Below are 16,931 nucleotides of genomic sequence, written 5' to 3'. Positions count from 1 at the left end.
GTCAAAGGTTACTTTTTACTTTCTCCATGCTGAATAAACCAAGGAAGCTTTCCCTCACTGCTCAGGGACCTAAAGCTTTAGTCACTTCCCTCATGCTCACACTGCCTACTTCACAGCAGTGGCCCAAGCTCTAAACCTCTCTATGAGAAAAGCCTCAGAACAAAGAGCAGGAGGACCACCACCACCACCACCACCACCACCCCACCCCCGGTCTGGTTTTTCTCTTTCTGCTCTGCTAGCACCTGATGCTGCCCATTCACTATTCACGTGTATATACCTGAATGTATACACCTGTTAGCTTAAGTATCCAGACTCCATTCTCTCTCACCTACCCGAAGACCAGACCTCACTCTGTGGTTCTCAGCCTTCTTGAAGGACTGAATCTCATCTCAAATGTCAACCTATGGGGAAACATCCATCAGGCTAAAGGACAGTGACTGCCTCCCCCACAGACAGTCCCTAGAGTCCAGCTGAGAACCCAGCGCCAAGTCAAACAAACACCTCACAGCACTGCTAAGTTAAAGCAGGGGTTTGTGGCACAAAAACTAGCTCACCTCTCCTTTGCCTCAGGTTAGCCAAGAGAGCCCATGGGAAATAGCTTCTGATATTTCCAGACCCAGGCATGGAATTCTACTCAGCTATAAATGCTTTACAGCTGGCAGGAAACACGCCTAGGCTAAGAACAGGGTGTTAGATCAGTTTCAAGGGAAGAGTAGCTAAAGGCTCACTCTCAGAGCTTAGTTCCCAAAGGTACCCATTCTTCAAATAAGATGTGAGGAAGACACGGAGACCCAAGGTAAGTATTGAGCAGTGTGTAGGAACATGACAGAACCCAAGCTGCGCTGCAAGTAAGCACACAAGCTAAGACACTGGTTCTCAAATTCAGTGTGCTGAGGAATCACCTAGAAAGGTTACTTACAACTCCCTGAGTTTCCTCCCATTAACTCTGACTAGGCGGGTCTCGGGTAGAGGTTAAGTACTGCATCTCCCTGAAATGACAACTAGTTGCATTTCTCCTCTCTGTTCAGAATTATTTAGCAACACTTTTCCCAAGTGGTACTGGTGATTGGGTAGGGCCTTGGGCACACCAGGCAAGACCTCTGCCTTTGAGTACAACCCCCTGACCTATCTAGCAATTTTTCTTTAGGCAGCCAGAAAAGGAACTGAAACAGAGCTTTCTACCAAGATTCTAACCTGAGTCACCTAGAAGCAGGTCCACACCCTTCCCTTATTTTATTGAGATTTTAAGGAAGTCTGAGGCAACACCTCACCTCCCCCAGGCCAACAAACTGCTCCCAAGCAAGGAACATACTAGAACCAAACATCTCGCTAGCTTCTGTCTTCATCCTCCAGGCAACTGGCCAATTTGTCCGGTCTTTCCCTTAGAATAAAATGTAATCTTCCCCAATCCTCCACCATTGTTCCTCCCCCGGGTCTATGAATTTTGTTTATTTCTTTTTCAATTAGTACCTTGTCTAACCACAGACACAAGGCAGTCACGTGATCGCCAACAATCAACCCTTTCCCTCAGGCAACTTACATTCAGGGTGGTTGGCTGGCCTTCCAGTAGATGCAGCACCCTAAAAAACTGAATCTCAGACACTGATGAGCTCTACAAAAGCGTATTAATACAGGGTAAGAAACTGAAGACTGGCTGCAAGGAAGGTTCTCCCTTTGGGACAATCTGTTAGCTAAGAATCAAGAACAATAAACACTACTACAGCAATGGACTGCAACCTAATAAAGAGCCAGGCCTGCTGGAAGGGGAGATAGCAGCTGTGGCCCACTGTACAGCCAGAAGCCAGAAGGGTACACAGCCGGAAGAAGCTCTGATTAAACCAGCTTCCCAAGGCAGGTCTCAGGGATACCGTCACCAGTACAACAGAAGGAACCTGGAACCTTCACCAAGACATCAGCTACTTGAAGCTGACCTGTGTGGACTGTCCACACAGGTGTGTGTGGCAGGACCATGTGCCATGTCTCTCTGCTCTCCATATAGCAATTGGTTTACATACAGACTACATCTCACAGGTGAAGACTGTGAATCAAAGAAGCAGTGGATGGTAGAGCCGCAACTCAGAGGCAGGCTTGTGGCTGCCAGGAGCAGCAGTGGAGGTGAGCTAGGGCCACAATGGTGAGGCCCTGAAGGGTGGTCTGCAGACTGTTGTAAGCATAGGAGAAAGATGGTGGGGAGGGACTGGGCTTTTCTGACAGGCTCTTAGATATGACTATGAAAGGATGGAACTTCTGAGGAAAGCCCCCACCAAACTCTGCTTGTCTGCACTGATAAGCCAAACTCCCGCAGCTTCAGCCCATAAAAAGATTCTTAAGTGAAATTCCTTAAGAGGATGATCCTGAGTAGAATGCCTTGGAGCTATCAAAGCAGGCTCTGGACCAGCAGTATCAGATTACCATCCATCTGCATAGAAATGCAAATTCCGTGGCCACTCCTCAGACCTGCTGAATCTGAGATCCAATAACCTGGGTTCCTTCTCAACTCCACTTTCTCTCTCTCTCTCTCTCTCTCTCTCTCTCTCTCTCTCTCTCTCTCTCTCTCTCTCTCCCTCCCTCCCTCCCTCCCTCCCTCTCTCTCTCCTAGTTATTGGGTCTCAGAACCCAGAGCCTCACACATGCTAAACAATCTACCACCGGTGGCCCACTAGCTTGCACTATCAGCATTTGGTCTTAACCTTTCAGGTGAGTCAACTCTACTCAGAAGCTGAAAGGAAATGTGCACGCCGCATGCCAACTCTGCGAAGTTAAGCTGCCCCTCTCCTGAGCAGCCCTGCATCGCATCGGTTCACACAATCCCTCCCCTAGACCCTGCTGGTGGGCTCCTGTGCCTGCAGAGAACCCTCACTACTGCCCCAATCCATTTCTCTTACCAATTTGATTTCCTGGATGTATTTACTAGTCAACTGTCCAGGCCACACAGTCAAGGTAAAACAACGCCTCCTTCCTTCTGGGATCTCATTCCACTTTCACAGTCCTGAGCAGACAACAAGGACACTGTGGGCATTCACCTAACTCAGCTTTCCCAACACACTTGATGCCACTTGCGGTCTTTTACCCACTTGTCTCTCTTTTCGATAATACATTACAAGAAATATCTGTGCCCTTGGCATTCCAGGGACCTCACTCAGGGCTAGACATGTCAATGACAGCAAACATAGACCCCTTTGCTGTCCTCGAGAAACTGTCCCACTGGGAGGAAATGGCCAGATACAAACAAATAACTGCAAACGATACACACACCAGAAAGGCCTGAGAAGGTCCCTGGGCTGAGACCGACATGATGACAGACAGGCCAGACAGTAATTTTTGACAGGAAATAGTTCCATGCTGGATCTATGACCAACTCTAACTGAAGTTCCTTACATACATTGTCCATGTTAGTATCCAACCACCGTGCACCAAAGTAGTAGTCTTGTCCAACTCCAAGAGGTTAAAAGAAACAGGGAGAAAACAACGGGGTGGGGGGACAAAACAGCCAAGATTCAGGCAAACAGAATGGCTCCAGAGCCCACCTGCTAGGTCACAGCTGAATGAGGGCAGGATGAAATGTTGAGTTTGAAGGAGAAAAGGCTGGCAGGTGTCTGGGTAGATCAAGACCGACAAATACAAGAATTCCAGGAAAGAGAAAAGTTAGACTAAAGCCAGAAAAGGATCTGAGCAAGTGGTGAAACGCAGAAGTATCAGATGAATTAGAAATCCAAACCATTCCCGAAGCAGACCAGGCAAGCCACACTGGTGAATATATAGTATTCCTAAGTAGATAAGCTGTAAGGACTAGAGAAAGACTCCTACTTCTATGATTCCCCATTTTTAAAGTTTGGAGGGGAGTCCATGTGTAGATGACAAAGTATTCTACCACCACATTTAATAAAGTCTAAAGGGAGGCCAGGGAACTGCAAGCTTGTGAGTGAATTCGATCAATTGATGAAGCAGGTTAACGGATCTTCTTTTCATTATGTCTCCACACAGTCCTCACGAAGGAGTCCACTCGGTAGCCTGGGATCCTATTTCCGGAACATTCTTATCACTTCTTATCAATACAAACTGCATAGATAGCAATAAGGCAACTTTGGTTCAGTTAGGAATAGGGATTTTCTTACTCAAATATGAGGAAAATTTTTTCATAAAGTTCTACCTTGTTTTTCCCTGAAGAGCACAATTAAACTAGTTGACTAGTGAGAAGTGATCCAAATTTGCCAACCACTAAGATTCTCAACCACAATCCAAACTCACCACTGTCAAACCAGAAGCCTGCACTTCCTCCATTAAATTAATAATTTAGCTAGATGTGGTGCAGGCCTATGACCTCAGGACTTTGGAGACAAGAAGATCTTGAGTTCAAGATCAGCTTCGGTAGATCAGTGTGACCTTTCACAAACAAATCACCACAGCTCTCTGATGGATAATGGTATAGATTTGGTCTCCTTCAAATATGTGTAATTGTGTATCTTGTGTTTGCATGTAATAACGTGTGTGTGTATGTCTTATACAATCATATACATACTGCAGTACACTGCAAAAATCAAGACCGTTCAGAAAGCACAATACAGTTTCTCTACAGTTAATAAAAGGATAAAATCACTGGTTGTACAAGGATAGGGTGGAAGTTTGAGGTAGTAGTATAATACATAAATAACTGAAGCTTAGGAATCTGCTCGCCAGCAACCAAAAAAACAGCCAAGCACCTGTTCCATATTGTACCCAAATTTGACTACAGCCACATATAACTCTCTCCTCAAGAGAGATAGAATATCGGTCGCCTGGGGGAAAGTGAATCACGAGAGTAGCGGGGCAAGTCATCCCAAGCACAGTGTTGGTTTGAATGAGTACTGCACTGATAATCCAATGGATGCTTATTCACCACACACTTCAGAGAAATCAAGTGCTTCTGGGCTTCAAGCATCTTATTTTCTCAAATCAAAGTAGAAAAAGTACCCTCTACAGTCACTTCTTCCAGTTTTAGATTTCTAGAAAGTGACCCAATATCCAAAATTATTCTTTCCAGGATCCAAATCCTGAAGTGACTGTCATCTGTAAAAATAAATGCTAAACAAGCACACATGCTACTCCAAGCCACCAACCATAAGCGAGGGAGCTGCCTTATTACGTCACTCTCCAGAAAGACATAGTGAGACATTAATTATAAAATGAGAAAAGTCAACAAATGAACATCCCTATCCCTACCAAAACTTTTTAAATGTTCTGCTAGTAATGCTTAGATCATCTTCCTATACTTGGTCCTTAGAGTCTCTATTCTTTCCGGATCTTAGGAGCTGCAGAACATGCTACCCACCTGTAAACTTCCCAGGCATCTTCAATTCTTAATTACCCCCCTGATCCTCAAACTCAATGGGATAAGGCCAAAAGGAATTGCTCATGATGATTTCTCAAACGCATTATTAGCCAGTCTGGGCTGAGCCTCTACTAATGAGACAGATACATTTATCAAAATAAAAGCCTGAAAGAACTCTTGCAAAGTCCTCTTGTGAAATCAGTGGACATGCAAACTTTTAGTAGAGTTTCCAGGCTCACAGGAAATAGACTACAAGGCCGGTTCATGTTTAACTATAGAAAAGAGAAGACGGGTGGGCAGTAGCTGGCAAAGTCTCAAGGGACAGCTGGGGAGCAGGTGAACCAAAAAAGAAAAGATGGGCAAGTCTCTGGGAAAACTGTATAGCCAAGGGCGATCGTTATGGCTGGAGAGTTGTTACATAATTACTTGTTAACTCCTGACACATACCTACATAGCTTATACTAACCACTGGAACTACTGTATGTCCAACAGCCATGGTTTCTCCAATTAATTTCATTCAAAGAAATAAGTAATCCTGGAAGCTATTCTTTTCTAAGATAACTTGCCTGCCTTTATACATACAAAACACCCTCCGGGAAAGCCAATTGCCTCTCTAGAAACAAATTTCGGTGTTTCTCTTTAATATTGTTTTCTTAATTTTTTTTAAAGGAGAGAGATACAGAAGTACATTCACAGAGCCAAATATATGATCACCTCGCTAAAAAACGACTTCCATTCCAAACTGGAGGATGTGAAAAGGGTCCCTCCCCCATCCGTGCCTATACCGCTGGCGCAAAACGCAAGACCACAGTGTCCGATGCACTGCATTCCAGCATTTGTCAAAAAGTTTACGAGGATTTATCGAAGCGACGGAGTAAAAAACAATAAAACAAGCAGAAACGGAGGAAAGCGAGCAGGAAGACGCTAGCGAGGTAGAAGCGGTAAAGCGCCCGGCGGCGCAGTGCAAGGCCCGACAACCGGGAAGCGACCCAGCCCCCCGCAGAGCGGTCGCCCAGCGGAGCGCGGGGGTTGACAGGCTCCGGGTCTCCGTAGCCCAGGGTCCCTGATACCCCAGTCCCGGCCCCGCCTCCGATCCCCTCCCCAGCCCTTCCCCCGCAGCGCCGCGGACGCCCGCCGGGCCAGCTTGGCCCCGGGTCAGCGCTGCGGAGCGCCGCACAACCGCGGAGGCCGCCGGCGCCCTTACCTCCTTCTGCTTAGGGTCTTGCGGGTAGACGTCGGGCGGCCCGAGCCGCGGGCGCTTCAGCGGTCTCTGCTCATAGCTGAGAAGCCCGAAGGCGGCCATGATCTCTCATGTTAACCGGCGAAATGAATGAGAGTTGGAGCTGGAGCAGCCGCCTCTGAGCACCAGGGAGCAGCACTTTGCAGACAGACTCCCTCTTCCCTCCACTCTGGCTCGCCGTGGCGCTGCAGGCAGGAGAAAAAGCAGGTTGGAGACGGCCGCTGCCGGCGCGCAGACGCGCTCAGGGGGGGCAGCCTTCGTGGGCACCCCGCTGTGCCGAGCCCCGGGACGCCTGCTCCGCGGGCGGCGGCGGGGCTGGAGGTCGGCCAGGGTCCGCCGCGGCGCCGGCCTCCCGCCACCCCCACCCGGTCCCCAGGGGGAGGAGCAGCTGATGGGAACGTGTGACTTTCTTCACCAATGAACCCAAACCCACCCAGAGGGGCACGAGCTGGGGTGGGGGAGGGGCATAAAGGGGGAAAAAACTTTTCTTGGCGCCTAGGCGGGAGGCTCGGTGCCTGCCGAGGGCTAGGCGTCCTCGGGCCCGCGAGGCGCTGCGCAGCGGCCCGCGCCCACTTCCTGGCTCGCCGTGCCCCGCGCCCGCAGCTTTGCACCGGGAGGACCCGCGGAACCGCGGGCGCGGAGGGGAGAGAGGCCGCGAGAGGCGAGGATGCGGACGCCGAGCGAGGCCGGTGCCTCCGGGCTCAGCCGGTGCACGAGCTGCGCGGGTCCCCTCGGCGGCGCCGGAGCGCTTTGCTGGCTGCCGGCTGCAGCGGCCGCGGCGGCTGGAGGGGGCCGCGCTCGCTGTGGCGCGGGGCCGAATTAACCCTTTGCTGGCCCTCCCGGGGCTGGGGAGGGGGTGAGCAGAGGTGGCCGCGAGCACCGACGGACACATCGGGAGCGCGGGCGACTCGGCTACCCGGGCCACCCCTAGACGTCGCGCGCCCCGATCCCCACCCCCAACAGTTTACCTGTTGGTCCCTAGCTAGCGGCTAGGCAGGCGGCCGGGACGCCCTGGCGGCCGCAGCCTCCATCGCTCCGATAGGGTTGGGGAATTGGATTTGACGTTACCAGGTGTCTGGCTCGCCAGCCTGCGGACGCCGCGAAGTTTGCGGCTGCCTGGGGGCGTCGCTCGCCGTCGCCGGCGTTCTCGCCCCCACGGCCCGGGAGCGCGAGCTCCCGAGTTGGCGGACGGCGGCGCGGCGGCCGCACTGAGCATGCCCAGCTTGGCGGCCGGACCGCGGAGGAGTTGGCTGCGAGCGCCTCGAGCGCTCCCATCTGCCTCTCCGGGTTTTCGCAGCCGCAGAGCGCGCAGTCCACGGGCCCTGCGCCCCAGCTGGCTGCAGGGTTAACCTGGCTGTGGAACCAGCACCAAGGAGGGACCCTGGGCCTCGAGCTGCGCCCTCCGCCTCGACCCCTCCTGCGGTCGCCATCCCGGCAGCCTAGGCGAAACCTCACCTGCTCGCATCACAGGGATGGGAACCGCGGGGAGGGGGCGATCCGTTCGGGGGATCTGGTCAATCAACCTGCCGGCGCCCCTTGCTTGCTCCAGGTAGACACACAGATGACGGGCCACCAGCCGTGAGCATTGAGACCTAGCCTCGGAGGCGGGCCCGTTGTGTCCTAAGGGACCCTGCAGGAGGCGCGCCCAGGAGAACGCGCCAGCACTTGGCCAAGAATGATGGCTGCCATTTATGGAGTCTTCCTTTGGTTATATGATCTTGATGGTGTGAATTTGCTCCTGACAACAAACCTCCCGTGGTTTTACTTCACCCTCTTTATAAATGAGGAAATTGTGTCCGCTCGGAGAGGTTAGATGACTTGTTCAAAGCTGCAAAAGCTAGTCGGAATTTGAACCTACCACTGCTGGAGCTCAGGTTTCTGACCTCACCCCTCTGCTTTGATCGGGAAGGGCTGTGTGCTTGATTTGCCCTTGGCCTGATTGTGTCACAGTCCCCATAACTTGAGGAATGTGTTGGACTCCTAGTACCCGCCTCTGGAGAGGATGTACACAGAATAACCTGCAGCCTTTCTATAGTACCTGGTACATGTTCATGATATACGAATGTCTGTCTACTCGCTTTGCTGGCTTTAAAGCACCGGAGGAAAGGAAGGAGTGGATAAGGCGATGGCATTGTAGAAGACTAGTTCTTCATTGCTCACCCTCTGAACCACAAGTTTCTCCAACCTAGCTTAAAACCTAAATGGGGATGTATGGGCTGAATCCATTACTCAGTCTGAGCTAGGCTTCCTACAGTATACTTGCCTTAACCAAGAGGTGCTTCTTTCCACTGCCCACCTTGCCATGAGCATTTCTCTTCTAATACCCTATATATAATAACTTCATGATGCAGTCTGCCTTGGTGTTATAGGCATCTGTCAAATCCAGCTCCTTTGCTTGGAAGAAAATACAGTTTTCATTCAAATCTAACTCTATTAGGAACTTTATCAAGCATACCGAAAAGTGAAGAAAGTATAAATCCCGAGTGTTTATCATCTGTAATGATGTTTCACCTTTTTTTTTTTTTTTTTGGTTTTTCGAGACAGGGTTTCTCTGTGTATCCCTGGCTGTCCTGGAACTCATTCTGTAGACCAGGCTGGCCTCGAACTCAGAAATCTGCCTGCCTCTGCCTCCCAAGTGCTAGGATTAAAGGCGTGCGCCACCACCGCCCGGCATGTTTCACCATTTTTATTCCACATCGTTTCCCGGTTCTCAGTGGACTAAGGTACCCACTGATGAAGTAAGGACAACATTCTCGTTATTGCACAAGGTGCACTGCATGGCACTTGGCACACCTCAAAACCCTGTTAATTTGTGGCGTAGATAATAGGAGGTCGGATGGATAAGTGGGAGGTCATCCAGTAATACTTCACAGGTGGTATATTATACCACTCTATCTGATCTCCATACTGTGCTGAGAGACAGGCCTTACTCTGTTCTATTTTTGACCACAGTAACTTTTATAAAAGAAAACTTTTAATTGGGGTTACCTTACATTCAGAGATTTAGTCCATTGTTGTCATGGGAGGAAGCATGGCAGCAAACGGCAGACATGGTGCTGGAGATGTAGCTTAGAGTTTTGTATCCTGTCTGGGAGGCAGCAGGAAAAGACAGACCCTGGCCCTGGCTTGAGAAGTTGAAACAGCAAAGCCCACTGCCCTCTCGGGTACACACTTCCTCCAACAAAGCCACACCTACTCCAACAAGGCCACACCCATTCCAACAAGACCAGGCTTCCTCATCTCAAGTAGCGTCATTCCCTAATGACTAAGAGTTCAAATATTTGAGCCCAGGGTGGGCATTCCTATTCAAACCACCACAATAAACAAGGCAAAATAACCCAGTGAAACATTTTTGCACAGGTCTCCCTTGTCTGTGTACCTTCTATGCAGACATTTTGTAGCAAAACCCTCCCAAACCTGTGCCTATTATCATCGTCAATGCACTGCAGGCATTGATTATCATTATGTAGCACATGTAAAAGAGCATCAGAAGACAAAGTGTAAGAGAAGAAACTCCTAACCCTTTGCTGTGCTATAGCAGTATGCTTTCCCTCAGGTGTAAAGGAACAGTTCTCAGCGCAGTCCCTGTAGTTGCGGTAATTAAAGTTGCTGGGTTTTCTCGTGGGATTGATGCTTGTCCAGGTGTATACAGTACTGTGTTTTGTTACCAGCTTAGCTGCGGGCAATCTTGCTTACTTTGAGTTTTTCTTATATCCCAATTACGTTTAAATGCATACATCTGGATCAAAAAAGAAAATTTCATGCTTTTCTTTTAGTCAAAAAAGGAAAGAAAGATAAAAGAGAGAGAGAAAGAAGAGAAGGAAAGAAAGAAGGAAGAAAGGAAAATAAACTGAGAGGGCTGGAGAGATGGCTCAATGATTAAGAGCATGCACGGTGCTTCTGGAGGACCAGCACACGTGTCTGGCAGCTCATAACTGCCTCTAACTAGTTCCAGGGAGATGCAGCAGCTCTGGCCTCCCCAGGTACCTGCACTCACAGACACACCCACATGCATACACATAAATAAAAGCCAATAAATATATATTTTAAATAAACACAGAAGGTCTAGAGCTGTAAAGCACTTACCTAGCCTTTGCTTTTGGATTCAGCTGATTCACATAATGAGAAAACAAGACAAATAAAAAAAATTGGGTATTGGCTTTGGCAACACATATACTAAAATAGTGTCACAGAGGAAGTTGTTAAATTTTAACAAAGGTATTAATTTTGGAATGTTACATTCAAATGAAGTTTTAATCATTTTTGTTCTTACAGAAATGAAAGGATATCATCATTATGACTCAAGCAACAATGACCAGTATAATTCTATTGCTAGCTCAGTACATGGTTTCAATTTTCCTAATAGCCATATTTTAAAAAGATGGAATTAATTTTGTCAATCTAGTAATTTGGCCCAGTGTAGCTAAAATATTGTGATTTTTAATGTATGGGCCATATTTTTTTTAAAAAAATTATGGAGCTGGTGTAAAGGCTCAAATAGCACCAGTTTGGTGCCAAACCTGTTGCCCTAAAGTCAATTCCTAAGACCTACATGTCAGAAGGAAAAAAAACAAAATCCTGCAAGATGTCATCCTCAGACCTATACCCACCCACCAAGGCATTCAAGGTCCAAGGATGAGCACATCTGTGAACATACACACTAAAATAAGTATTAATGAAATAAATGTAATTTTTAATGAGTGATATATTTGTTTTAGATTAAATCTGGTATGCATTTTATATTAACAACATACTTCATTTTCAGACCAGCACACCCAAATGCATCTAATTCTGTAACATACAGGATTTTTTTTTTTTTTCTGAAACAAGGTCTTTTGTAGTACAGGTTGATGAACTTCCAACTTTTCTGCCTTTACATCCTAAGAGCTGGGATTACAAGTGTGTGCCACTATTTATGTAGTGCTGGGGATTGAATCTAAAGATCCACTCATGCTAAGCAAGTGCTATGCTGAGCTCCTTCCCAAAGCTCATACACAGGATCTTAATAAGATACTGAAGAAAAAGATAGGTTGCCAAATTAAGAGAACTAAGAGAAAAATGAAAACATAAAGAAGAAGAAAGAACTCAGAAAGACAGGAGGTACCCAAAAAGCAATTGGCTGCTACACAGATGAAAGCTTCAGAGGGGCAAGGAGTAAGATAAACTCGGGGCTTGAATGGGTAAAGAGTTCTCAAACAGGAAATTGAACTAATGACAAAGACTAAAACTTAAACCTTATCTCCCAGACAAACAACATCAGTATTGACCAAGCTCACGCTCTGCTTTTCAGCACTGGAATCATAATTTGTCAGGTAACCCAGAGCTGTCTCTACTCTACAGATTAGACAAATGCTGAGATACTCAGGAATCCAGTAGGAAATCCAAAACGTGGCTTACTGATACACTGGGGTTCACAGCTCCAGAGACTTATACCCCTCCTTTTCTCATCACCTCCTTACTAATCTTAATGATGAAAATGGGTGAGTATAAAATTAAAATGGAATTGGGTCTCTCCAAGAAGCAATCACTCAGTCTGCTCCACTGTAGAACTATGTACCCTTGTGACAGGAAAGAGACACAGCCTATATGTTAGCCCAGGGGTTGCATCAGTGAATATACATGACAGCTAAGTATCACCTAACACTTTTACTATTTATTTCCTACCAGAGTTTCCCAGGGTTCACAGACACATTTTGCGTTTTGTTATTTGTTATGGGGAGGGGTATTTTTGCTGTTTTGTTTGAGATAAGGTCTACCTATTTACGTCAGGCTGACCTTGAAGTCATGATCCTCCTGTCTCAGCCTCAAAAGTGCTGGAATTACAGGTATGTGTGTGCCACCACATGTAGCTCACAAAAAAAAAAAAAAGAAGTTTTTGCTTATCTGTTTTGATTTGCACTGTCATTTCTGGCCTCTTTAGGGAAATCTTCTGACACTAGGTCCACATTCACCAGAGTTAGTGTCAGTGATATTCTTTCTTTGAGAGCAAGATAAACAAAATCTACCTGGCTTTTTAAAGTCCCAATGCCGTACTGAGGTATGTTCCTATAGTGTTGGGTCTGGGACCAATGATTTTATTGGAGTTATTTACATAATGATAGATAAGAGGTTATGGACAGGAGTGTGGGTGGCTTTAAATCAGTCACACTAGATGATCTTCACCTGTAGGTGATTACTCTCTCCATGTTCCCAAAAATGGAATTCTCTCCCTAGTCCTTCCTAGCCTGTATATTCTAGTCCCTCCTCAAGACCATGTGCAATTATGGCAACTTGAATGCAGAGAGGGTCAATAGTCAGCAAGCCCAGGTGTGGTGATGTTTTTCAAGAAGCCACAGATGAATTCATGAAGATGGTGGCAGTTTGGCTTGGAGTTAAATCCTATACAACAGACACCAATCTGTCAGAGCTGAGGAGGACTGCTACTTTAAACTCGATGACTTAGCTGCCCGCAGGATGGCTCACATGCCTGATTTCCAGCTTTTTTGAGGATGAGAATCCAGCTATATGGAGACCTCCTTGAAACACAGCCTAGCGGCCAACTGTTCTGTTATGATTTTGAAATACAGAATAATTGATAAAGTTTACAAATTTTTATTGTTAACTAGTCAACAATCTAATCTGTATGCTCTGTTAGTTACAAATTGTGACCTGCATGATGGGTTATATATGATAAAAGTTAATTGTAAAATTATTCACTATGAATTCCTTCAACTTTTTCATTATTATTTTGATTCCAGGTTCTAGAAAATCTATATTTTCTTATTAGCCATAAAGTCATACAAAACAAGAAAGCATGATAAAAAGTGTATTAAAACAAAAATTTGATCTTTACACTCATTTTTTTGTCATTGTTCCAAAGGTATTTTTTATTTTTAAATTTGTTGAAAGAAATAAAATTATATTTTAAAAAAATAGAGTAATCTCACAAACTGAAGGCGAGGAACAAACAGAACAAGTTAGTATTTTCCTGAGGCAGATCTGCTTAGCTGTGGAATGGCATCTTCCCCAGCCTGTCACACAAACAGGCATCTTTCCTATGTCTAAGGCATCAGGAGCACACTTCGTGCTCCATGGATTGTCCGGGCACGAAGCTTCCCTGGAAAGAGGTGGGAGGGGTTAAGAAACATCAAAAACAGCTGCATCCCTTTCTTATCAAACTATACATGTTTCTACTTCCATAAATTGAGAACTGTAAAAACTGAATGGCCTCATGATCCAGATTTCAAACACCCAGTCATATTTTAGGAAAATCCTTACTGAGATCCCAAAGTCACCTGTGACCCAAAGGGCCAGATACAAAGAGTAGCTCTGATCCCTCCTCTATGCCTAGAACTAGTCAAAGGCAGCCATCCCAGGAGACACAGACATGGCTAATCCACACTACAGCTTGACTCCTAAGCCACCGACCTGTCCACAAGGCAGATCAAACTCTAAAGGTTTCCCGGTAACAAGACTTTCAAAAGTCACTCTACAGTTTACCCATTCCCCAAACCTAGTTTCCCCCAACTTTACGGAGAAATCTATCAAGCTAAACATCATACCCACTTGAGTAAGAAAGTCCAAACACCAATTAACATCTGTGTTCATACACTCATTATTTTGATAGATTGAATTGATGTGTAGTTAAAATTTGCATAAGAATAAACTTTCCTTACCTACTAGGCATATCAAACATAGTCTTGCTAACTACTATTTGCTACATTTAAAGAAAACATTCTAAGAAACAAAAATAAATGCTGCTGATCTTTGGTCTCAGTACATGTGGGGAATAGTAGCACACAATAAATCACACAAATCCATTTTTAAATTTTCATAGTTGAGTATGTGTGTGATGTATGCATACATATATGTACTAGTGCTTCTGGAGGCCAGGGGAGGATGTCCTGTGTCCTCTGTCACTCTCCACTGTATTCCTTAAGACAGCACCTTTGACTAAGTCTAGACAATCCCAACAATCCTCCTGTCTCTACACCACACAGTGCTACAATTTCAAACCTGCATGCAGCCATGCCAGACCTTTTATGAGTGCGATGAACCAGAACTCTTATGTGCATGCTTGCAAAGCAAATATTTTTACCCATAGAACCATCTCCTTACCCCTTATTAGTATTTCCAAATATTGTCCTATAGCCTCACCCCTATCCCTTTTCTCTGCCTTGCTAAGACACACAGTAAAATTGACCAGTTTAGTTCTTATTTTAGTTTCTTCCATTCAACCTCCGGTGGTTATTATATCTTATCCAAAACAATCAGCATGAAAACAGAAGAAAATAAAAGCACAATGATTAGTAACTCTTCAAACAGGGAAATGGGACTCTGCTAATCTTTAATTGACTGTAAGGGACTTGATAAATGAGGTAGTGCAGACCTCTCTACCTTCCCCAGTGTACTTGAACTTGATCCTCAGCTCCTCTTCCTCTCTGCTCTCAGGCTGGCTTAGCCAGGCACTACTTTCTGTTCCAGTGTATCATCTATTCACAGCCTCTCTAGCCCTTTCAGTGTTGCAAGAAGGTTCCCCCAGTCTCCACTTTCTCCAGATACCCCATCTGGAACTTGATGTCTATAATGCTCATGACTGCCGTCCTGACTGGCCCTTTACCTACAATAACAGGCAGCTCAAGTGCCAGGGGTTAGGAAGATAGGGAAAGAATCTGTTAGCTACAGATATGATAAACAGATTTGTAAACTGAGTGTAAAAATATGTCTCTAAAAAACCACTACAAATCAAGGTAGAAAATGTGTCAAATAAGCAAGAACTCAAAGAACCTGGGGAACCATCTGCCCAGGTAAACAAGAAGTGACCATGATAAGTGTAAATAAATATACCTGATACAATGTGAATAAGTAGGCATTTAATTCTCTTAATCTAAGTCTTGGGCAGTTTGGGTTGCTATAACAAAGCACCATAGACTGAGTAGGTTAAATAAGAAAAACATATTTCTCAGAGTTCTGGAATCTGGGAATTCCAAAGTGAAGGAGCAGTGTATTCTGCTCCTGGAAAAACCTGTCTTCTTGGTTTTGAGATGGACTCTAAGATGACAGGGAGTGGTCTTCTGGTTTCATTTATTCTGTAGACATCAATCCTGTTCATGAGCACTCCGTCTTTGTGACCTAATTACTCCCTAAAGGTCTGGCCTCCAAATATCACCACTTGGGGGATTAAGGCATAGATATGAATTATTTTGGAGGGGGGAGTATGTTCAGTTCTTTTTAGTGCATATGCATGCCAGAGCAAATAGAGGGCAGACACATCCCAGCATCTCACTGTAGAATCATGTCTTAGCTCTAGCCACATGTAAGGCCTATGCTTATTTCTTGTGCAAGTTTCCACATTCACCCAATCCCTAGTAAAACCTCAGACAGAGCTTCAGCATATTTTCAGGTTATTGTCATGCACCAGCTTATCTCCCTGCCCTAGTTTCTTCTCTATTTAAAATGTAATGCATGAGGCTATCAGATTAATTTTTCAAAACTCTTTTTATTCTACCTCTCCTAGTTGAAAGTCCTTTGCTGAATCCTTACTACTTTAAGAACAACAACAAAAAAAAATCCACACACATATTCGAGAAAGATCAGGGCTGGTGGTAGACTAGGCTGGGACATAAACTGAGACATCATCCAGGGATGCTTTTAGCTTCTCTTCTTTAAAGTTGAGATGTCCTTCACTCAAGTACCACCCAGGCTCTGTAGAGGACACATCTGAAACTGCTAAAATCACTCTTGCTGAGAGATCATGTCGACTCCCCTGCCTCTTATTCTTAAATGAGATTGTGGGGGACCCAGAACTGGGACCTTCAGAAGATCTGGTTCATTCTAGGATAACTCACTAGGGAGGAGCAAGAACAACAGGAAATGGGGAAGTACTTAATGGTTTTACACAGATGTTTATGTGTAGACTCACTCTGTAAATAGACCACAACTGGAGATGAGTTGGTAAGCAGGGATGCGGGAAGGAATAGGCAGTAGATAACTGCACCCCCAGGCAGAGACGGTGGCTGCCAATGGTGGTGTTGGAGATGGGTAGATGGATATAAGTGAGATTTGAGGTTTAACTAATATGATTTAGTGAAGATCAAATACAGAGGATGAGACTGAAGAAAGAGAGTCTGGAACAACACCTGGGGTTCTAGGTTCTAGAATAAGATTTTTGTTTGTTTGTTTGTTTGGTTTTTGAGACAGGGTTTCTCTGTGTAGCTCTGGCTGTCCTGGAACTCACTCTGTAGACCAGGCTGGCCTCAAACTCAGAAATCCACCTGCCTCTGCCTCCCAAGTGCTGGGATTAAAGTCGTGCGCCACCATTGCCTGCACAAGGTTTATTTATTTATTTTATATCTGAGTACACTGTAGCTATCTTCAGATACACCAGAAGAGGGCAACATATCC

The 16,931-nt window shown here is 45.8% G+C and overlaps 1 protein-coding gene across 1 annotated transcript in view; it reads right to left on the bottom strand.

Moving 5' to 3' along the window:
• The window catches only part of Med12l (mediator complex subunit 12L), a 292,238-nt gene extending 284,636 nt beyond the window's left edge, over positions 1-7,602 (bottom strand). The window contains exons 1-2 of the mRNA XM_028763676.1: positions 7,517-7,602; positions 6,513-6,733 (exon numbers count right to left, since the gene is read on the bottom strand). Coding sequence (XP_028619509.1) covers positions 6,513-6,611 — 99 coding nt within the window. The 5' untranslated portion in view covers positions 6,612-6,733; positions 7,517-7,602. The remainder of the gene's footprint in view (positions 1-6,512; positions 6,734-7,516) is intronic.
• Between the last annotated feature and the right edge of the window lie 9,329 nt (positions 7,603-16,931).

The sequence above is a fragment of the Grammomys surdaster genome, unplaced genomic scaffold, assembly GCF_004785775.1.
Source record: "Grammomys surdaster isolate TR1022 unplaced genomic scaffold, NIH_TR_1.0 139, whole genome shotgun sequence".
NCBI lineage: Eukaryota > Metazoa > Chordata > Mammalia > Rodentia > Muridae > Grammomys > Grammomys surdaster.
The sequence above is the reverse complement of the archived record's forward strand: the minus strand, read 5'-3'. Positions and strand labels throughout refer to the sequence as shown.